At 44.2% G+C, this 23,701-nt stretch overlaps 1 protein-coding gene across 2 annotated transcripts in view; it reads left to right on the top strand.

The window, feature by feature from the left end:
* Nucleotides 1-21,022, top strand: part of LOC129861987 (filamin-C-like) — a 40,930-nt gene extending 19,908 nt beyond the window's left edge. For both annotated transcript variants that reach the window (XM_055933241.1, XM_055933240.1), the window contains 26 exons: nt 195-513; nt 3,639-3,812; nt 4,761-4,923; nt 5,453-5,613; nt 5,843-6,010; nt 6,105-6,228; nt 6,641-6,797; nt 7,269-7,458; nt 7,547-7,815; nt 9,186-9,282; nt 9,484-9,624; nt 9,866-9,994; nt 10,211-10,384; nt 10,845-11,006; nt 11,202-11,405; nt 11,665-11,817; nt 12,490-12,612; nt 13,451-13,714; nt 13,954-14,226; nt 14,505-14,642; nt 16,265-16,380; nt 17,718-17,850; nt 17,965-18,141; nt 18,408-18,626; nt 19,939-20,154; nt 20,255-21,022. In XM_055933241.1, the coding sequence (XP_055789216.1) occupies nt 195-513; nt 3,639-3,812; nt 4,761-4,923; nt 5,453-5,613; nt 5,843-6,010; nt 6,105-6,228; nt 6,641-6,797; nt 7,269-7,458; nt 7,547-7,815; nt 9,186-9,282; nt 9,484-9,624; nt 9,866-9,994; nt 10,211-10,384; nt 10,845-11,006; nt 11,202-11,405; nt 11,665-11,817; nt 12,490-12,612; nt 13,451-13,714; nt 13,954-14,226; nt 14,505-14,642; nt 16,265-16,380; nt 17,718-17,850; nt 17,965-18,141; nt 18,408-18,626; nt 19,939-20,154; nt 20,255-20,442 (4,632 nt within the window). In that variant the 3' untranslated portion in view covers nt 20,443-21,022. The remainder of the gene's footprint in view (nt 1-194; nt 514-3,638; nt 3,813-4,760; nt 4,924-5,452; nt 5,614-5,842; nt 6,011-6,104; nt 6,229-6,640; nt 6,798-7,268; nt 7,459-7,546; nt 7,816-9,185; nt 9,283-9,483; nt 9,625-9,865; nt 9,995-10,210; nt 10,385-10,844; nt 11,007-11,201; nt 11,406-11,664; nt 11,818-12,489; nt 12,613-13,450; nt 13,715-13,953; nt 14,227-14,504; nt 14,643-16,264; nt 16,381-17,717; nt 17,851-17,964; nt 18,142-18,407; nt 18,627-19,938; nt 20,155-20,254) is intronic.
* Nucleotides 21,023-23,701: the final 2,679 nt, after the last annotated feature.

Below are 23,701 nucleotides of genomic sequence, written 5' to 3'. Positions count from 1 at the left end.
CTGTCCGTGTATTTAGGATCATTATATGCTTTATATCTTAAAGTGTTGTAGGACATCAAATCTGAGATAGTATGTGTGTTTCTGCGTAAGTACAAAGAAGTTCAAATAAACCTTAACTTAAACCTAAACCTGAACCTAAACCCGGACATAAACCTAAGCCTGAACCTTAAGCTAAACCAAACCTAACCCTACAGGTAACAGCCAGTGGGCCAGGCCTAGAGAAGGCCAAGGCAGGTGAACCAGCCTACTTCACAGTGGACTGCACCAGTGCTGGAGAGGCTGAACTCACCATTGAGATCGTCTCTGAGTCCGGGGCTCAGGCCGAGGTCCACATCCAAAAGACTGCAGATGGGACCTTCTCTGTCACCTACATCCCACCCTTCCACGGCACACACACCATTACCATCAAGTACGGGGGTCATGTTGTACCCAAGTTCCCCGCGGTCATCCAGGTGGAGCCGGCTGTGGACACCAGCGGTGTGCAGGTCTATGGACCAGGGGTGGAGCCCAGAGGTAAGGAGGAGGGAGTGGTTCTTCTGTTGATGCATATTACAGTAGTCTATAGCAAAGACTACTATAGCTATAGCTAAAGCAAAATGCTACTACAGATAAAAACTACTATAGCTATAGCTAAAGCAAAATGCTACTACAGATAAAGACTACTATAGCTATAGCTAAAGCAAAATGCTACTACAGATAAAGACTACTATAGCTATAGCTAAAGCAAAATGCTACTACAGATAAAGACTACTATAGCTATAGCTAAAGCAAAATGCTACTACAGATAAAGACTACTATAGCTATAGCTAAAGCAAAATGCTACTACAGATAAAGACTACTATAGCTATAGCTAAAGCAAAATGCTACTACAGATAAAAACTACTATAGCTATAGCTTAAGCAAAATGCTACTACAGATAAAGACTACTATAGCTATAGCTAAAGCAAAATGCTACTACAGATAAAAACTACTATAGCTATAGCTAAAGCAAAATGCTACTACAGATAAAGACTACTATAGCTATAGCTAAAGCAAAATGCTACTACAGATAAAAACTACTATAGCTATAGCTAAAGCAAAATGCTACTACAGATAAAGACTACTATAGCTATAGCTAAAGCAAAATGCTACTACAGATAAAAACTACTATAGCTATAGCTTAAGCAAAATGCTACTACAGATAAAGACTACTATAGCTATAGCTAAAGCAAATTGCTACTACAGATAAAGACTACTATAGCTATAGCTTAAGCAAAATGCTACTACAGATAAAGACTACTATAGCTATAGCTAAAGCAAAATGCTACTACAGATAAAAACTACTATAGCTATAGCTAAAGCAAAATGCTACTACAGATAAAGACTACTATAGCTATAGCTAAAGCAAAATGCTACTACAGATAAAGACTACTATAGCTATAGCTAAAGCAAAATGCTACTACAGATAAAGACTAATATAGCTATAGCTAAAGCAAAATGCTACTACAGATAAAGACTACTATAGCTATAGCTAAAGCAAAATGCTACTACAGATAAAGACTACTATAGCTATAGCTAAAGCAAAATGCTACTACAGATAAAAACTACTATAGCTATAGCTAAAGCAAAATGCTACTACAGATAAAGACTACTATAGCTATAGCTAAAGCAAAATGCTACTACAGATAAAAACTACTATAGCTATAGCAAAATGCTACTACAGATAAAGACTACTATAGCTATAGCTAAAGAAAAATGCTACTACAGATAAAGACTACTATAGCTATAGCTAAAGCAAAATGCTACTACAGATAAAAACTACTATAGCTATAGCTAAAGCAAAATGCTACTACAGATAAAGACTACTATACCAGGGGTATTTAACCGGGGGTCCCCGGAAATATATAAAGCATTTATTTTATTTCATGAATATCGCAAGCAACAACAGAATAAACACATCTTCTAATGATGTCAACTTTATTTCTCAACTCAATTACACTCACTGGAGTATCTGACATGGGCTTTGAATGGGCTACCAGTCAATGGGCTACCAGTCAATAGGCTACCAGTCAACAGGCTACCAGTCAACAGGCTACCAGTCAATAGGCTACCAGTCAACAGGCTACCAGTCAACGGGCTTCCAGTCAACGGGCTTCCAGTCAACGGGCTACCAGTCAATGGGCTACCAGTCAATAGACTACCAGTCAATAGGCTACCAGTCAATAGGCTACCAGTCAATAGACTACCAGTCAATAGGCTACCAGTCAATAGACTACCAGTCAATAGACTACCAGTCAATAAGCTACCAGTCAATAGACTACCAGTCAATAGACTACCAGTCAATGGTCTACCAGTCAATATGCTACCAGTCAATAGGCTACCAGTCAATATGCTACCAGTCAATGGGCTACCAGTCAATGGGCTACCAGTCAATGGGCTACCAGTCAATAGGCTACCAGTCAATAGACTACCAGTCAATAGGCTACCAGTCAATAGGCTACCAGTCAATAGGCTACCAGTCAATAGGCTACCAGTCAATAGACTACCAGTCAGTAGGCTACCAGTCAATAGGCTACCAGTCAATAGGCTACCAGTCAATAGGCTACCAGTCAATGGGCTACCAGTCAATAGGCTACCAGTCAATAGACTACCAGTCAATAGACTACCAGTCAATAGACTACCAGTCAATGGGCTACCAGTCAATAGGCTACCAGTCAATGGGCTACCAGTGTGGCAGTGTTGCTGGTAAGGTTTCTCAACTTGGACATACATTTTTGCCAACACATGGCTAACCTTCGTTTAACCAGCTAAACAGCTGCTCTTAGTGAAAATGTGTTTGGATGTTAGAGTTTACACATCCTTTTCCAATTATAATGTGTGGAGGTTAAAAAAAAGTTACGAAATATCTACCAAATCTATTCATTTTAAAATGTTGATTACTTCTCCTTGACATTATCACCTGATGATGAGACAAGACGTTAAATATATTTTGTTTGCTAACCTATATGGGGGTCCCTGGGCAAGAGAAGACCCCTGTAGTATACTATAGCTAAAGGCTAAAGGCTAAGGTTACTATAGCTAAAGGCCAAGGTTACTATATCTAAAGGCCAAGGTTACTATAGCTAAAGGCTAAGGTTACTATAGCTAAAGGCCAAGGTTACTATAGCTAAAGGCTAAGGTTACTATAGCTAAAGGCTAAGGTTACTATAGCTAAAGGCCAAGGTTACTATAGCTAAAGGCTAAGGTTACTATAGCTAAAGGCTAAGGTTACTATAGCTAAAGGCCAAGGTTACTACAGCTAAAGGCTAAGGTTACTAAAGCTAAAGGCCAAGGGTACTATAGCTAAAGGCTAAGGTTACTATAGCTAAAGGCCAAGGTTACTATAGCTAAAGGCCAAGGTTACTATAGCTAAAGGCCAAGGTTACTATAGCTAAAGGCTAAGGTTACTATAGCTAAAGGCTAAGGTTACTATATCTAAAGGCTAAGGTTACTATAGCTTAAGGCTAAGGTTACTATAGCTTAAGGCTAAGGTTACTATAGCTAAAGGCCAAGGTTACTATAGCTAAAGGCTAAGGTTACTAAAATTCACTTGCAAAGACTACTACATGCTAACAATTACAGTAGCTAACCATTCTCCCTACGGTCATCCGTGTTTATAGGAGTCCTCAAGGAGGTCACCACCCACTTCATCGTGGACGCCCGTAAAACGACCAAGATTGGCGGTGACCACGTGAAAGCACGCATCATTAACCCTTCAGGCGCCAACACAGACGCCTACATCACAGACAAGGGAGACGGAACCTACAGAGTGGAGTATACCGCCTTCGAGGACGGTAAGAAATAACCACCAAGTGGAAGACATGAACTGTTAGCCTCCTTGTTGTTATTTTATTACAGTAATTTCAACATTGTTGATAATGTTAGTGAATGGATTCTAGAACAGAGAGAGAAAGGATTCCAACTAATTTCACTCCAGTAGGGGAAATGTAGCTATACAAACCTTAGAGGAAGTAACTGAAGATGGAATAGAGGGTTTTAGTTGACAAACCCAACAGGTGTTGGAGGATCCATTTGAGACTAGATAGAGAGAGAACAGGGTATAAATACTGAACGAGGCAGAGGAGAAGTGGTCTGAGTGAAGGGGAGAAAGAGAGAGTCACAGGGAGAGAGAGCAGAGAAAGAGAGAGAGATAGAGAGACGAGAAAGGGAGAGAGAGAGCAGAAAGAGAGAGCAGAGAGAGAGCAGAAAGAGAGAGACCGAGAGAGAGAGAGAGCAGAGAGAGCGAGAGAGAGCAGAGAGAGAGAGCAGAGAGAGAGCAGAAAGAGAGAGACCGAGAGAGAGAGAGAGCAGAGAGAGCGAGAGAGAGCAGAGAGCGAGAGAGACCAGAGAGAGTGCAAGATAGCATAGAGAGAGATAGCATACAAAGCTCTCTGACTCTGACCCTGTCAATTACAGCACTGGCCCCAGGGAATCAGAGAGACACTGAGAGTCCTGTAAAGTAAATGGTGTTACGGTATAACACATGATCAACAGAAGTGTTCTTGTTGTGTAGTCAAGATGATTATCGTGTTACCGTACCCCCAAACCTCATTCATCATCTGAACGAATGTTAGGAAGGTTCACTCATATCAGAAAGGTTCTGAAAAGCATCTTAGATAGATATAACTTCATTGCCTTGCACAGTAAAGCAAGCGTGGCCATTATACAAAATCCTGTGTATCTGTCTGTACTAAAGAGCAGACAATGAGAGATACTGAAATCCTCTCTGTGGTCTGTTCCAGGTATGCACCTGATTGAGGTGTTGTACGATGACGTGGCGGTCCCTAAGAGTCCGTTCAGGGTGTCTGTGGTGGAGGGCTGTGACCCCACCCGGGTCAGGGCCTACGGGCCAGGCCTGGAGGGAGGACTTATCAACAAACCCAACTGCTTCACCGTCGAGACCAGGTATAATATAATAAAACCCAATGGGACCGCAACCCGTATCATTCACAAATCCACTAGAATAACATTTAAATGTTGTACTTGTTGTTTGTGATCATGATCGTCGTCTTCATTTGTTGTTGTTTTACTTCAGTTTAAATCCGTTTAAATCAGTGCACTGATTGTTATTCGTCTGCTAAATTACTAAAATGAAAAAAATATTATAAACTGGGTGGTTCGAGCCCTGAATCCTGATTGGCTGACAGCCGTGGTATATCAGATCGTATACCACGGATATGACAAAACATGTATTTTTACTAATTACATCGGTAACCAGTTTATAATCGCAATAAGGCACCTGTGGGGTTTGTGGTATATAGACAATATACCAGCTTAGCCATGGTATATTGGCCATATACCACACCTCCTCGGGCCTTATTGGTTAAAGAACTCCTCCATTAGTAAGAAAGCCTTCATAACAGCGTCTCTCCTTGGAAAGCAGTGTAACAGATGTCAAATGTCTGTTAAAGTGGGTGATGGGTGTGTTCTCTAGGGGTGCTGGTACCGGAGGCCTGGGCCTGACCATCGAGGGAGCCTCTGAGGCTAAGATGACCTGTAAAGACAACAAAGATGGCAGCTGCAGCGTAGAATACGTTCCCTTCACACCTGGAGAGTACGACGTCAACATCAACTTCGGAGGACACCCCATCCCAGGTAATGTGTCATACTGGGTGGTGGGTAGCCTAGATGTTACAGAGGTGGACCAGCAATCGAAGGATCACCGGTTTGAATCCCAGGTCTGATTGGGAAACATTCTGTTTGGGGATTGAGTTGGCAACCGGAGGGTTTGCTAGAAGCAGAATCATAATGGTACATCTGTGCTCCCACTGTAAACGCTGACCATACGGTGTCTCTGTCTGTGTCTCTGTCTGTGTCCCTGCAGGCAGTCCGTTCCGGGTGCCAGTGAAGGACGTGGTGGACCCTAGTAAGGTGAAGTGTTCAGGTCCAGGGCTGGGGGATGGAGTCAGAGCCCACGTACCTCAGGCCTTTACTGTGGACGCTACCCAGGCTGGAAAGGCAAAAGTGGAAGTACAGCTAACAGGACCATCAGGTGAGAGGAAAGAAACACGCACGCACGCACGCACACACACACACTTACATATTTGCATACACACACTTATTTGAATGTCATTTGTTGTCCATAGGTTCTGCTGAGCCTGTTGCTGTGAAGAACAACGGTGATGGCACACACACGGTCAACTACACCCCAGCTCAGGACGGCCCTTACACTGTGTCTGTCAAATACGGAGATCAGGAAGTCCCTCGCAGGTGAGACAGGCTGGCCACGAGATTCAACAGAAACCCTTTAAAACCCTGTAATACACATATGGACTTTTCTGTATAGAAATGTCATACATTTTCAATAGGATCATCACATGCTTTCTTCTCTCTTATTTCTCTCAATTCATTTAAATTCAATTTAAGGGATTTACTGGCATTGGGAAACATATGTTAACATTGCCAAAGCAAGTGAAGTAGATAATCAACAGAAGTGAAATAAACAATACAACTGAACAGTAAACAATACACTCACAGAAGTTCCAAAATAATAAAGACATTTCTCTCTCACTATCTCTCTCTCTCTCACTCTCTATCTCTCTCTCACTCTCACTCTCTATCTCTCTATCTCTCTTGTTCTCTCTCACTATATCTCTCTCTCTCTTTCTCTCTCCATCCACAGTCCATTCAAGGTGAGGTCCCAGCCTGGTCATGATGCCAGTAAGGTGCGTGCCAGCGGGCCAGGTCTGGATAAATCAGGTGTGGCCGCCAGCCTACCCGTGGAGTTCACCATCGATGCCCGCGACGCAGGAGAGGGACTGCTCACTGTACAGATACTGGTGAGTACATCAACTTCCTCCACACACAGGAAATACACTATCTTCTAGAACCTGAAAGGGTTCTTCAGCTTTCCCCATAGGAGAAGCCTTTGAAGAACCCTATTTGGTTCCAGGTAGAACCCTTTTGAGTTTCATATAGAATCCTTTCCACAGAGGGTTCTACATGAAACCCAAAAGAGTTCTACCTGGAACAAAAAAAGGTTTTACCTGGAACCAAAAAGGGTTCTCCTATGGGGACAGCCAAAGAAGCCTTTTGGAACCCTTTTTTTCGAAGAGTGTAGAGCAGTATTTAATGTCTCAGGAGGTCAGACAATGGCAACACCAGGGTTATGGGTTTCATTTCCTCACGGGCTACATAATACTGAATATATGTGTCAATGTCAGTGTTGACGGTTCTGTAATTCCCTTTTTTGTTATATAAAAGGTTCTGCTGAATAGAAATACTAATATGACATCTTCTGACCTGCATAGGATCCTGAGGGCAAGCCAAAGAAGGCCACTATCCATGACAACAGAGATGGGACGTACACAGTATCCTACGTACCAGACTCCACCGGCCCCTACACCATCACCATCAAGTATGGAGGAGATGAGATCCCCTACTCCCCCTACCGCATCTCAGCTCTGCCCACTGGAGACGCCAGCAAGTGTCTGCTTACTGGTACGTTTTGTCCTCCCTTCACTAGGCGACAAAGCCAAGTTTGAGATGTTTTTCAGTAGTTTGATCCTTTCTCTCACTTAATTTCCAGTGTCTATCGGAGGCCGTGCCCTGGCTTCGGGTCTGACCAAGATGCAGGCGCACGAAGAGACCATCGTCTCCGTTGACGCAAAGGCTGCAGGGAAGGGCAAGGTGACCTGTTCGGTGACGACCCCAGCAGGGGTGGAGCTAGACATGGACGTTCAGGAGAATCGTGACGGAACCTACGACATCTACTACACGGCTCCGGAACCCGGGAAATACGTAATCACCATCCGGTTCGGAGGACAACACATCCCCAAGAGCCCCTTCCATGTAACGGTGAGTACTGCTGGGAGATAGTACTGTCAACATGGCGTTGAAGTTACATTTGTATGTTGAATGGATATAGCTTGATATAATCACTAATACATGAATGCTGGTATGTAACTATCTACCAGGGTTAGGGTTGGTTCTATTTTATTTTTTATTTTTTTTATTTTACCGTTATTTTACCAGGTAAGTTGACTGAGAACACGTTCTCATTTGCAGCAACGACCTGGGGAATAGTTACAGGGGAGAGGAGGGGGATGAATGAGCCAACTGTAAACTGTAAACTGGGGATTATTAGGTGACCATGATGGTTTGAGGGCCAGATTGGGAATTTAGCCAGGACACCGGGGTTAACACCCCTACTCTTACGATAAGTGCCATGGGATCTTTAATGACCTCAGAGAGTCAGGACACCCGTTTAACGTCCCATCCGAAAGACGGCACCCTACACAGGGCAGTGTCCCCAATCACTGCCCTGGGGCATTGGGATATTTTTTAGACCAGAGGAAAGAGTGCCTCCTACTGGCCCTCCAACACCACTTCCAGCAGCATCTGGTCTCCCATCCAGGGACTGACCAGGACCAACCCTGCTTAGCTTCAGAAGCAAGCCAGTAGTGGTATGCAGGGTGGTATGCTGCTGGCATAAATTTCAACTCTGTATAAAGTGGTTGAATGAAGCTGAATTGACTCCAGCCTGAAGTCTGCACATTGCATCAAAGTGTAAAGGGGGTTTTCACGTAAACAAAAGAGAAGAGCAGTTGCTTATAGAGTCAATTATAAATCAAATGAGTTTAATACAAGTTGCAACAAGGAGACAAATCCAGCAGAGAAGCAGAGAAAATGTTGTGACTGGCCTCCTCAGAGAAGGCCCTTATCGACAGACAACTGTTCTGTCAACGTCACTAAATCTAGTTGGAAACTCCAAATAAGGCCAAGTAGACCTTAGCCACGTATGACATCAGCACTTCAACAGGTCAAAGGTCTGTTTAAGAAGTTAAAGGATCATCATTCGTCAGTTACGACAGACTAATTATAGACTAACAGGTGAAAGCGACTTACCCAAACATGGCATTAAATGTGATGTTAACATGGAGTTAACCATGTAATTTAGTACCATGTTATCTCAGGTTTCCCCTCCCAGGGAATTACCCCTGTCAGCGTCTCCCTGCTCATACCAAATAGATGTATTACACATCATTAATAATCAATACAACAGTAGATAACAGAATTAAATACCGGACAATAAGGAATCAAATCATTTCCCATTACAAGTAGTTACTGTAAAATAGTTGAATGTTTGCAGCTACAGCTAGAAATACAGTAAGTACTTACAGTAGATTCAGTATTCTGACTGTATTTCTCTCTTTTCCCCCCAATAGGCCACCAAGGAGCCTGTTGTCCCTAGCGATGGCATGGATCAGTTCAGACCTCTTAACCTGGTCATCCCGTTCACCGTTCAGCAGGGACCGATCACGGGTACATGGACTTTATTCTGTACTGACAATCAATAGCAAACACACACACACACACACACACACACACACACACACACACACACACACACACACACACACACACACACACACACACACACACACACACACACACACACACACACACACACACACACACACACACACACACACACTCATGAAATATAATTTGTATCTTTCCCAGGTGAGGTGCGTATGCCCTCCGGTAAGACGGCTCGTCCCCACATCACAGACAACAAGGATGGGACCATCACAGTCAAGTTCAACCCTACTGAGAAGGGTCTGCATGAGATGGACATCAAGTATGAAGGAAACCACATCCCAGGTAGTACTCATAACCAGAGGAAACACCTCGTCGTAGCCTTTCTTCAAACTAAACCAGGGCTCAATGCATGCAGTTATGCGCAATTAAGAGACTTTCTTATTTTTATATTTGTATAAGTATATATATTTTTTTTACCTCAGGTGTATCAACAGGCATATTTACATAGTATATTACATTTGAAATAAACATTGATGAAGTATTTTCTGATGGCCCATCCCTCCATGAACTCTCTCCCCTACAGGAAGTCCCCTCCAGTTCTATGTCGATGCTATAAACAGTGGTCTGGTGACAGCGTATGGGCCTGGGTTGTGTCATGGCACCGTCAACAAACCCGCCACCTTTACTGTCGTCACCAAGAACGCTGGAGAAGGTACTACTTTTTCTTATTGTTCTACAAGGATGATGCTCTATATTCACAATAATAGCTAAATAAAAATAATTTTTATGGCTGAGGAATAGGTTTGAATTGTTAGAGGAAAATGTAGAATTCAGGCTGAACAGAAACTAACCCCTCTCTCTCTCTCTGTCTCTGTCTCTGTCTCTCTCTGACTCTCTGTCTCTCTCTCTCTCTCTCCCTCTCCCCCAGGTGGTCTGTCCCTGGCTGTGGAAGGTCCCTCTAAGGCAGAGATCAGCTGTAAAGACAATAAGGACGGTACCTGTACTGTGTCCTACCTGCCCACCTCACCAGGAGACTACAACATCATCGTCAAGTTTGACAACAAGCACATCCCTGGCAGTCCCTTCACTGCTAAGATCACTGGTGAGTGTAATACAGTGGACTGAAATAACGGGACACAGTGTTAGGTTGGAGAAGAGCCTCGTATGACCTCTTGGAATTTGACAGATCATAGGATCATGTAAATTCATCCAAATACAACAGCTAGCATTCAGAGCACAGTGGGTGAACGCCATTGAAATGGTTGATCAATTGTGTATTATAAGGTTTGTAATGGTCAGTAAACATTTCTTACATTTTTATTTTATTTAACCAGGCAAGTCAGTTCAGAACAAATTCCAATGACGGCCTACCAGGGAACAGTGGGTTAGCTACCTTGTTCAGGGGCAGACCAACAGATTTTTACCTTGTCAGCTCGGGGAATCGATCCAGCAACCTTTCAGTTCCTGGCCCAATTCTCTAACCACTAGATTACCTGCCGCACCTCTCTCTCTCTCTCTCATAATGGTTTCCTAAATGTTTTATTTCCCCTCTCTGTGTCCAGGTGATGACTCTATCAGGACGTCCCTGCTCAACGTGGGAACAGCAGCAGATCTATCCCTGAAGATCACAGAGTCTGACCTGAGCCTGCTGACAGCTAGCATCAGAGCTCCATCAGGAAACGAGGAGCCCTGTCTGCTCAAGAGATTGCCCAACAGACACATTGGTGAGACACTAGCCTGGCCTGAGAAGTGGAGAATTGAAGAATTGCAGAATACATGGTTTGGTTGCCTTAGCCTACTCTGAAGTAGCTTGGATGCAAACTGAATTATTCCATTTCACTATTTCAGTCTGGCTATCTCAAGTTGTTTTAATTTCTCCCCAGATGATTCACACCTGTCTTCCATTCCTCTGTCCGCAGGTATCTCCTTTACCCCTAAAGAGGTGGGAGAGCACGAGGTGAGCGTGAAGAAGGCCGGTAAGCACGTGACCAACAGCCCCTTCAAGATCCAGGTCGGCCAGTCGGAGATTGGCGAGGCCAGCCGGGTCAAGGCCTTCGGTAAAGGACTGGTGGAGGCACACACCTTTGAAATGGCGGAGTTCTTTGTGGACACTAGGAATGCAGGTAAGACTAGGAACATGGTTTATTTGGATGTCTTTTAGCCCACCATGAGGCCTTATTCTACTGATACTAGGTCGAGATAAAATGGTCTTTCTCCTGTCTTACCATACCATACCTCTGTCTCTCTTTCTCTCTTACTATTTCTTGCTCTCTCGCCCTCTCCAATCTCTCATCTCCCTCTCTCTTCAATCTCTCTCTCTCTCTCTCTCTCTCTTCCTCTCTCACTCCATCCCTCACCCCTTCCCTCCCTTCTTTCTTTCAGGTTATGGTGGTCTGGGATTGTCTATCGAGGGTCCGAGTAAAGTGGATATAAACTGTGAGGATGTGGAGGATGGGACTTGCAGAGTCAGTTACTGCCCCACAGAGCCAGGCAACTACATTATCAACATCAAGTTTTCTGATAAGCACATCCCTGGTTAGTAGCTTTACTGTCTCACTTCAATCTCCTCTATATGGAAATATGACCGTATCAGTAAATTAACTTGGTTTACGTGAGGTTGTATTTCATTATAGAACAACATTGTCACTCACTGTTACCTGTGAATTTATTTTCTGCACAATTGAGAGGGCTATTCCGGTTTAAGACCTCTCTCATTGGCTGATACACTACTCCCTGACCTCTCTGATTGGCTGTTGCTGGTACTCTCTGATAGGGTTGGGCCGTATCCAAATGTTCATACCGTCATATTGTTTCTGTACCATACCGGGGTATACAGTTTTATACCGGAAGTGCACACAAGGGGTGCTATTTGTTTTTGACGCGAAAAACGATTTAGGCAACAGGGATCTTGATCCAGGAAGGGATTGAATGTCTCTGCTGTAACCAAGAAGCTTGGTCTTGACATCTAGACACTTAGCTAGCAAGTTAGCCAACCACTTGCATAGCTGGAGCCCTGAGCTGGATATCATTTGACACATCTTATATTTCTTATAGTTTTCCTTAAATTAACTTAACGCACCCCCACAGACACCGTATTTATCATTATTGAAAATCATACCGTCGGTATTTCGAAATACCCCCGTATTACGGTATAAACGCCCAAGTCTACTCTCTGACCTCTGATTGGCTGCTCCTCTGCTCCTACAGGAAGTCCTTTCACAGTGAAGGTAACAGGAGAAGGAAGGATGAAGGAGAGCATCACCAGGAAGAGAACAGCCCCCTCCATCGCCTCTGTCGGCAGCGCCTGTGGCCTCAACCTGAAAATCCCTGGTGAGCACAGCCTAAACATGATCACACTGTGATATTACTGTCATGGTGCTGTCATGGTGCTGTCATGGTGCTGTCATGGTGCTATCATGGTGCTATCATGGTGCTGTCATGGTGCTGTCATGGTGCTGTCATGGTGCTGTCATGGTACTGTCATGGTGCTGTCATGGAGCTGAAGTAACCCACATTGCTGTGTTGATATCATCTATAGAATGACAGCAATGGTGGTTGTTAATCCTATCAACTTTCGATCAACTTTCATACAGCTACGAGTTAGCTAGCTTCTTCCATACAGCTGCGAGTTAGCTAGCTTCTTTCATACAGCTACGAGTTAGCTAGCTTCTTCCATACAGCTATGAGTTAGCTAGCTTCTTCCATACAGCTGCGAGTTAGCTAGCTTCTTTCATACAGCTACGAGTTAGCTAGCTTCTTCCATACAGCTATGAGTTAGCTAGCTTCTTCCATACAGCTACGAGTTAGCTAGCTTCTTCCATACAGCTACGAGCTAGCTAGCTTCTTCCATACAGCTGCGAGTTAGCTAGCTTCTTTCATACAGCTACGAGTTAGCTAGCTTCTTCCATACAGCTATGAGTTAGCTAGCTTCTTCCATACAGCTACGAGTTAGCTAGCTTCTTCCATACAGCTACGAGCTAGCTAGCTTCTTCCATACAGCTACGAGTTAGCTAGCTTCTTCCATACAGCTACGAGTTAGCTAGCTTCTTTCATACAGCTACAAGCTAGCTAGCTTAAAAGCTAAGTTAGCTAGCATGAGTCTTCAAGTATTGCTTATGTCAAAGACTAAACCAAACACTTACCCTCCCTGCTCTCTCTCCACCAATAGGAAACTGGTTCCAGATGGTGTCAGCCCAGGAGAGGATGACTCGCACATTCACACGCAGCAGCCACACGTACACGCGCACAGAGCGCACGGAGATCAGCAAGATGAGGGGCGGAGAGACGAAGAGGGAGGTGAGGGTAGAGGAGAGCACCCAGATGGGAGGAGCAGGAGGAGGCAGTCCCTTCAGAGATGTGTTTGGAGACTTCCTGGGCAGAGAGAGTCTGGCTAGCTTCGCTGGTATACCCGCTACAGCCACACCAACACCTGGTGAGAATGAATGAAGAAATAATACGACTAACACTTCTCTGTTGTACTTGTTCTTCTTTACTCTCAATATCACTGATCTTGGTACAGTAGCAGCTCGTTTCTAGAAGGTTTTACTTTACAATGGTCATGATCGATATAGGGTTGTTTTACTTACTTTAATTGAATGTATGGATTGAAAAACAACACGCCTTCCAGCCAGTCTGACACCTCTCTTCCCCCTCCCCTCCTCCCTCCCCTAGGTGAGACAGTTACCCAGGGTAGTATGACAGCCCAGGTGACCAGCCCCGGGGGTAAAACAGAACAGGCAGAGATCGTAGATGGCGGGGATAGCACCTACAGCGTCCGCTTCGTACCCCAGGAGATGGGGGCACACACGGTCAACGTGAAGTACAGCGGGCAGCATGTCCCCGGAAGTCCCTTCCAGTTCACTGTTGGGCCCATGGGAGAAGGAGGGTCCCACAAGGTCCGGGCCGGAGGCACTGGGCTGGAGAGAGGAGTGGCAGGAGCACCAAGTAAGTCGTTTGACCTGACCGCCTGTGTCTCGCTGGAAACCCCCACCAGTTAATTGATGTACTGGTCTTTTCCTTTAGTCTTACCAACAGTCATTTTGCAGATAGCAGCTATTTTGAAGAATGTTTAACTTTCACTAAGTGATTTTTCCCCCTTGCTTTAGTTGAATGTGTTATTTACTTTAGTTGAACCAGGTTTTAACACGTCTGTGTGTCTCCTCTCTCTCCCATTTCCCTTTCCCTCTCTCTGTCTCTCCCTCCCTCTCTGTTACTCTCCGTAGCTGAGTTCAGTATCTGGACACGTGAGGCTGGTGCAGGAGGTCTGTCCATCGCTGTAGAGGGGCCCAGTAAGGCTGAGATCTCATTTGAAGACAGGAAGGATGGATCCTGTGGGGTGGCCTACATCGTTCAGGAGCCAGGTGAGATAGTACCCCCCGTAGCCCCATCTGTCTCTCCCTCTCTCGCTCTCTCATCTCTCTCTCTCTGTCATCTAACCCCATCTAACCCCATCTAGCTCCAAGGACCAACTGCTCCAAGTCAATACTTTGTAGAGCCACCGTTTGCAGCAATTACAGCTGCAAGTCTCCTGGGGTATGTCTCTATAAGCTTGGCACATCTAGCCACTGGGATTCTAGCCCTTTCTTCAAGGCAAAACTGCTCCAGCTCCTTCAAGTTGGACGGGTTCCGCTGGTGTACAGCAATCTTTAAGTCATACCACAGATTCTCAATTGGATTGAGGCCTGAGCTTTGACTAGGCCATTCCGATACATTTAAATGTTCAACTTAAACCACTAGTGTTGCTTTAGCAGTATGCTTAGGGTCATTGTCCTGCTGGAAGGTGAACCTCCGTCCCAGTCTCAAATCTCTGGAAGACTGAAACAGGTTTCCCTCAAGAATTTCCCTGTATTTAGCTCCATCCATCATTCCTTAAATTCTGACCAGTTTCCCAGTCCCTGCCGATGAAAAACATCTCCACAGCATGATGTTGCCACCACCATGCTTCACTGTGGGGATGGTGTTCTCGGGGTGATGGGAGGTGTTGGGTTTGCGCCAGACATAGTGTTTTCCTTGATGGCCAAAAAGCTCAATTTTAGTCTCATCAGACCAGAGTACCTTTTTCCATATGTTTGGGGAGTTTCCCACATGCCTTTTGTCAAACACCAAACGTGTTTGCTTATTTTTTTCTTTAAGCAATGGCTTTTTTCTGGCCACTCTTCCGTAAAGCCCAGCTCTGTGGAGAGTATGACTTAAAGTGGTCCTATGGACAAATACTCCAATCTCCCCTGTGGAGCTTTGCAGCTCCTTCAGGGTTATCTTTGGTCTCTTTGTTGGCTCTCTGATTAAGGCCCTCCTTGCCTGGTCTGTGAGTTTTGGTGGGCGGCCCTCTCTTGGCAGGTTTGTTGTGGTGACATATTCTTTCCATTTTCAATGTTCAAAGTTACGGATATTTTTTTATAACCCAACCCTGATCTGTACTTCTCCACAACTTTGTCCCTGACCTGTTTGGAGAGCTCCTTGGTCTTCATGGTGCCGCTTGCTTGGTGGTTCCCCTTTGCCTAGTGGTGTTGCAGACTCTGGGGCCTTTCAGAACAGGTGTATATATACTGAGCTCATGTGACAGATTATGTGACACTTAGATTACACACAGGTGGACTTTATTTAACTAATTATGTGACTTCTGAAGGTAATTGGTTGCACCAGATCTTATTTAGGGGCTTCATAGTAAAGGGGGTGAATACATCATATGCACACCACTATTCCTTTTCATTTTATTTTTTATTTTTGGGGGAAAGTAATTTTTTCTTCATTTCATTTCACCAATTTGGACTATTTTGTGAATGTCCATTACATGAAATCCAAATAAAACTTTATTCAAATTACAGGTTGTAATGCAACAAAATAGGAAAAACGGCAAGGGGGATGAATACTTTTGCAAGGCACTGTACACCATGTCTATCTCCTTCCCTACTCCTACATGAGAATCATCTGATCGTTATTCTGGTATCTAACCGCTGGTTCCTCTCTGTGTTTGTGTCCTCAGGTGACTATGAAGTGTCTATCAAGTTCAACAACGAGCACATCCCCGACAGCCCCTTCATCGTTCCCATAGCAACGCTGTCTGACGAGGCACGCAGACTCACTGTCACCAGCCTGCAGGTAGGAACACACACACACACACACACACACACACACACACACACACACACACACACACACACACACACACACACACACACACACACACACACACACACACAGGAATACACTGAATGACCGTCTTTGTTAGAACACTCCTCACAAGGCATCATTTATGACCGGCTACAGGATCTGAGGCATTTGACACCAGTTCCTACTTCACAGTAGCGCCGTTTAAATTACTTTAAAAAATGTTTTATGTTAATGCTTTTTTGAACATGTGAACTTTCATGTGCCTTAATTACAAACTGGTGTGGGATCTGTTAATGTGTATTCAAAATATAAATGATCAGACTAGTTTAGCCAAGGAGAAAAAGCATTGGGCTATATAAAGACAAGATCCTTCCTGACTAGTCATGATTGGCTGAGATGGACATGAGATGAGTCCTGATTGGTCTGTCATGTCACATGCTTTTGTCTGTAACAGAATGGAGGCTTCCCTGGTCAGTTTTTAGATCACCCTTGCTACTACAGTTTTTTGGAAAGATACAATATACTGTAGCTTTGGACAACTGAAAAGGTGTTGCTACAGCTCTCAAGAACATAGCTGCCCTGAATAAGGCTGGGTTTAAGTAGAGAGACTACTGTCTGGAGGACAATGCTAACTCACGTGTTTACAGGTGTGGGTGGGAGGGGCTAAGGCTTATGAGATGGGTGGGGCTAAGGCTCAAGAGGGCGTGAACTATGCTGAATGGGCATGAACAAGGAAGAGCTCTCTAGGAAGTGTGAAAATCTCATCAAAATCTTTCAAAAGGCATTTTGTTATAATTGTCTCTTAAGTGGGATAACAAGTTTATCAACTTTTAAAGCAGCATAACTTTCCCATGTCATAAAATGCAAATAAATTTATACATACATTTGATATAAGCCTCAACAGAGAAATCGAGACACAATTTACAATAACAATAGTTGTTTGTTGGTCAGGTTTGTCCCATAGATTTATTTGTCCTTAGAAGTGAAGCCAGAGGCGAGTGGTCTGTAGCAGTAACCAAGACAATATTGTTGTGTTGTTTAGTGGTGAGTGAGAGGGATCAGCTGTCCCTTCTCCAATTATGGGGTCATCGTGGGGTCTAGCCGTTTGACAACGGGCCACAGGGACACACATAAACACCTCCTCCCTCTTAAATACTTTCATCCTCAGATATCGCTCTCCTTACTCTTGTTTCAGATTTATATATATATATACAAGATGAGTCACTGTCTCACACACGTTGTCTCATGCAGAAGACACACATACACTCACACACACAGGTCCTGACTCTCTCTCTATCCCCCCCCTCTCTTCTCCTTCCCCCCAGGAGAAGGATCTGAAGGTCAATCAGGAAGCGTCGTTTGCTGTGCAGCGTAACGGGGCGAGGGGCGTGGTCGATGCTAAGGTCCACACCCCATCTGGCTCAGCTGAGGAGTGTTACGTCACCGAGCTGGACAGTGGTAAGATAACCCTGACTTTAATACACATCATACCAGTCCATAGAAAAATAGAGTTATGGTAGCTCTCCTCTCCTCTCCTCCCTTATTCTTATAACTCTCTTCTATTATCTCCAGACAAGAACGCGATCCGCTTCATTCCACGTGAGAACGGCGTGCACTCCATTGACGTCAAGTTCAACGGCAGTCACATCCCCGGTAGCCCGTTCAACGTGCGGGTGGGGGAGGCAGGACAGGCTGGAGACCCAGGCATGGTGACAGCATACGGGCCTGGACTGGAGGGAGGATCTACAGGTACACACTACACCGTATCTCTTCTGACTCCAACTTTACAGAGGAAACCCCTACTTTCAACAAATGTTGTAATGTCAAAGGGGGGTTGGAAGCCAGGGTCAACCATGGTGCAGTTTAGGCTGAGATCTCCCCTTTTGAAGGAGGGATGGATCCTGTCGGGTGGTCTTGGTCAATGCCTTGGTCAAAGGCACAACAGCAGGAGATGGCATCTAGGATAACTGTACATATACCCCTGACCGTCTGTCTCTCTCCCTCTCTCTCTCTAGGCGTGGCCTCTGAGTTCGTAGTGAACACGTGTAACGCGGGGTCAGGTGCCCTGTCTGTGACCATTGACGGACCCTCTAAGGTCAAGATGGACTGTTCCGAGTGCCCCGATGGCTACAAGGTTATCTACACTCCTATGGCCCCCGGCAGCTATCTCATCAACATCAAATACGGAGGACCCAACCACATAGTGGGCAGCCCCTTCAAAGCCAGAGTCACAGGTGTGTGTGTGTGTGTGTGTGACACGTGTGTCAGATCTTGATGAAAGGGATGTTTGATGTTTTCGTTATGAAACGAGACTAGGGTTGCAAAGGGAGGGTATATTACTGGAAGCTCTCTACGTTTACTAGTAAACTATCAGAATGTTGGTATCTTTAAAGGATTTCCTGTAGTCTATCATTAGACATATAGTGGCCCTTTTGGGTACTGTCTGTAATTATCTCTGGCTTTATCGCATATAAAATATATGAAGTAGTTAAATAAGATGATTTATCTACTTAAAAATGTAATGACAAAGCTGTGACACATTAACCTAAATATAAACCATCAACATCGTGAAAACCGTTGTTGTTTAAACTGAGGGTTTCAACATGAAATATCCTCTGTATACTTGTTTACACTTTTATTTATTTGACTATGTCATTGTGTTTTTGTTGTCAATGTTTTGGTGTCAAACTGGTGGCGGCGGTGAAAAAAGTCCATTGTTGGATGAGTTGCAGAGTTAATTGAAAATAATGCCATTGTTGATTAAACGCTTTTTTCATTCATTAGCCTATTTTCTCTTGAACCATATGGTCTATCTACTAGAAACTCATGGACAATATGGACACAGAGATAAAAAAAGGAATAATATATGAATAATTGTATTTATTTATTATTCAAGTATAAATTACCAAAATTCCTATAGATTGCCATCGATTTTACATTAATTACCAAAATGACTGAATATTTCTGACTTTGGTAAACTACTGGTAGCTTTGCAACCCTAAACAAGACACTCTCTGAAAAGTTAGAAGTTCCTCGAAATGATGTTATAAATACTTTGTAAAATAAATACTTAATACTGAAATGTTACGTAAATGTTATATAAATCTGTTTACTCTCATCGGGATTGTAGAATTAGTAGTCATGGACCACAATGCTGAAGGCTGGGGGCATTCTCAGAAACACTGGCAAAATGCAACTAGATGTGAAGTGACATAGAATCCCTCTGAGTACTAGCACTCTTAGCTAGCTGTATGAAGATGGATGATACAGCAGAGTTCTTCTAAGCAGGGTCCCACCCTCTCATAAGAATCCCCCATCCATGGTGTTTTAGTCTAGTGTTTGTGTCTGTATCGAGGACGGGAGGTGTTAGGTTATGTAATGTCTGGTTGGAGTCGTGACTGCAGTTATTTTGTAACATGTCTGCTTGTCTCTCCTCTCTCTCTCTCTCTCTCTCTCTCTCTCTCTCTCTCTCTCTCTCTCTATCTCTATCTTCATCTCCTCTCTCTCTCTCCTCTCGCTCTCTCTCTCCTCTCTCTCCTCTCTCAGGTACCCGTCTGTCCGGTGGTCACAGCCTTCACGAGACGTCCTCGGTGCTGGTAGAGACGGTCACTAAGACTTCCAAGGTGGCCGGAGCGTACAGCTCCTTATCGTCCTCATCCAAACTGACCTCAGATGCCAGCAAGGTGGTCTGTCGAGGCGCAGGGCTCTCCAAGGCTCTGGTGGGACAGAAGAACATCTTCAATGTAGACTGCAGCAAAGCAGGTGAGATGGATAGGTTACACATACACGCACGCACGCACGCACGCACGCACACACACACTCCTTCTATGCTATGTGTAACCTTGTATCTCCCCTCTTCCAGGCTCTAACATGTTGCTGGTGGGAGTGCACGGCCCCACGACCCCATGTGAAGAGGTGTACGTCAAACACATGGGCAACCGCCTCTACAACGTCACCTACACTGTCAAAGACAAGGGAAACTACATCGTTATCGTCAAGTGGGGCGACGATAGTGTCCCCGGCAGCCCCTTCAATGTAGCTGTGCCTTGAAGGAACTTGAAGGAACACCCGACCCCTGATCCCCACCACACCTTGCTGCGTTGCACCGCTACACTCCTCAGCGGACTACTGTAGAACCGCCTCTCTCAACATGCACTAAAGAATCCAATGACTTTTTTTTTTTCTCTCCCTCTAGCCTATAAGGAAGAGAAGAAAAAAAAATCTGATTTCAGCCTTAATTTAAAGAATGTGCCAAAAGCTTGTTGTATTTAACTCTGTTACTGTTTTTAGAGTGAAGTTCTAGGTGACTAGTGTGGCGTCATAGAGATGGGAAGAGCCCTATGTGTACTGGAGACCTGCTCCAAGTCATGTGATGTTGGTCTAAGCATTTTGACTGGTACAAGATCCTGTCCCGCCAATAGAAAGGGATTATTGTGTAGCAATGAAATGGCTTAATGTGTGAGTGATTAGGACATCAGATAAGTTGCTTATAAACAGTATTAAAGTGTGATATTATATGATTTTGTATGCTTAAAGAAATTTGAAAAGGTATTTTTATTATATTAACCAATTCCTTGGTAAGTCTTTGCAGACCTAATAATAAAGATTTAACTGCTACCTTGGCAGAATACGAGTGGGTTTATTTACTGTTTTTGATTGGAATATGGTGAAAAACATACTTCACATGAAGATACTGTTTACAGTAGGCTACATACAAGGGTAACACTGTCTTGTAATGGTTTTCTTCATCCGAAGAGGAGGAGTAGTGATCAGACCAAAATGCAGCGGGTTTTGAAAACATAATGAATTTATTAACTTCCGAAAACGAACACAAAAACAAACACTTGGAATGACTACAAAATAACAAACGAACGTAGACTGACCTAAAACATGAGAACTTACATATAACACGAAGAACGCAGGAACAGGTACAGACTATAACAAACGACAGAACAAACGCTACAGTCCCGTGTGGTACGAACGAACATACAGACACAGAAGATAACCACCCACAAACAAACAGTGTGAACACCCTACCTTTATATGGTTCCCAATCAGAGGAAAACGTAAACACCTGTCTCTGATTGAGAACCATATAAGGCTAATACCAATGACCTAAACATAGAAACACAAAACATAGAATGCCCACCCCAACTCATGCCCTGACCAACTAAACACATACAAAAATAACAGACAACAGGTCAGGAACGTGACATCTCTATGATATACACTCTACACAATGTATTATAAACACATGTCCAATGCTTTGTGAGTGTTATAAATACGTGTTAAAAGTACTTAATAATATTTACAAAATATTAAACAGGACGAAGTGCATCAACTGGACTGAAAACAATACATCTGTGAACTGTGGCACATTGAAGCCTATGATTGGTCTAGTTATGTAAGGGACCAAGGGGATTGGATGCACTTTTTTAAAGAAACAGCCCTCAAGATTAGAGTGGAGCTGTGGGAGCAACCAGCACTTTTTAAAAGAGACCGGATTCCCACTAACCGCAGGGGTTCCAGGATTATTTCCAGCAAAATCAAACTGTTTTAGAGACTGACAGACAAGGTCTGGTAGGGCTCCAGTTCTTCCTGTCAGAATAAGCAACAGAGGACTTGGAAACCATATCAACTCCTGCAGAAATGGCACTATGGGTATTGTGAGTAACCTAATTTATGTTCCTTTAACGTCGCCTTCTAGTGAGTTCATACAAACTGTCATCTCCTACTATTCTGATAGATTGGAGACTGTCAGAAAACATAGTTTTAAACGTTAATAGTTTGGTTGTTATTCCATTGGTTACCTCGAGGTAGATGCCCCAGGGATAGAGTGGCCCACATGTTGAATATGGAGCTTTTAAATGTTAGCGCAATCACAAGTAAAACCTTTCTCGTGAATGACCTCATTACAGAGTGCACATTTGATTGGATGTTTCTCACTGAAACATGGCTGTCATCAGACTGTAGTGCTGCTCCTCCCCGAACTACAGCTTTTCATACTCTATCAGAAACGCGAAAAAGAGTGGGTGGACAGCCTACATTTCTACTAATGCTCTCAGCTGTAAGGACATTTTGTTTGGTGACTTTAGGTCTTTTAAGCATCATGCTATACTGTTTAAATGTCAGCCACCAGTGCTGGCTATAACCCTGTATAGGCCACCAAAGCACTGCCCCACTTTCTTTACTGATTTCTCTGAACTATTGTCTATTGTCCTTGAGAACTATGCTCAAATCATTGTGTTGGGCGATTTTAATATTCATGCTGACAAAGAGACTGACTCCAAGACCATTGAATTTATGAATCTTTTGAGCTCTAGGGATTTTATCCAACATGTTACTGTGCCCACCCATAACCGCGGCCATACTCTGGGCCTGGTTATTACCAAGGGGCTTTCTACTAGGCCCACCCATAACCACAGCCATACTCTGGACCTGGTTATTACCAAGGGGCTTTCTACTGGGCCCACCCATAACCGCGGCCATACTCTGGGCCTGGTTATTACCAAGGGGCTTTCTACTGGGCCCACCCATAACCGCGGCCATACTCTGGGCCTGGTTATTACCACGGGGCTTTCTACTAGGCCCACCCATAACCACAGCCATACTCTGGACCTGGTTATTACCAAGGGGCTTTCTACTGGGCCCACCCATAACCGCGGCCATACTCTGTGCCTGGTTATTACCAAGGGGCTTTCTACTGGGCCCACCCATAACCACAGCCATACTCTGGACCTGGTTATTACCAAGGGGCTTTCTACTGGGCCCACCCATAACCACGGCCATACTCTGGACCTGGCTATTACCAAGGGGCTTTCTACTGGGCCCACCCATAACCACAGCCATACTCTGGACCTGGTTATTACCAAGGGGCTTTCTACTGGGCCCATCCATAACCACAGCCATACTCTGGACCTGGTTATTACCAAGGGGCTTTCTACTGGGCCCACCCATAACCACGGTCATACTCTGGACCTGGTTATTACCAAGGGGCTTTCTACTGGGCCCACCCATAACCACAGCCATACTCTGGACCTGGTTATTACCAAGGGGCTTTCTACTGGCATATCCTCTATTGTTAATGTTGCTTTATCTGATCACCACTGTGGATTTATACTACTTTGTTGCCCATAGCACACGGTAATAATGAATACATTATTGAGAAACACTATCTTACCTTTGAAATTGCTACCGATTTTATTGAGTGCATGAACAATACTCCACTACCTATTCTGCCTTCTTGTTGTGATGATTTAGTTGATAACTTTAACAGCAAATTAAGGGCAACCATTGATGCCATAGCTCC

Source organism: Salvelinus fontinalis, chromosome 9 (genome assembly GCF_029448725.1).
Source record: "Salvelinus fontinalis isolate EN_2023a chromosome 9, ASM2944872v1, whole genome shotgun sequence".
Lineage (NCBI taxonomy): Eukaryota > Metazoa > Chordata > Actinopteri > Salmoniformes > Salmonidae > Salvelinus > Salvelinus fontinalis.
This window is presented reverse-complemented; position numbering and strand designations above follow the sequence as displayed.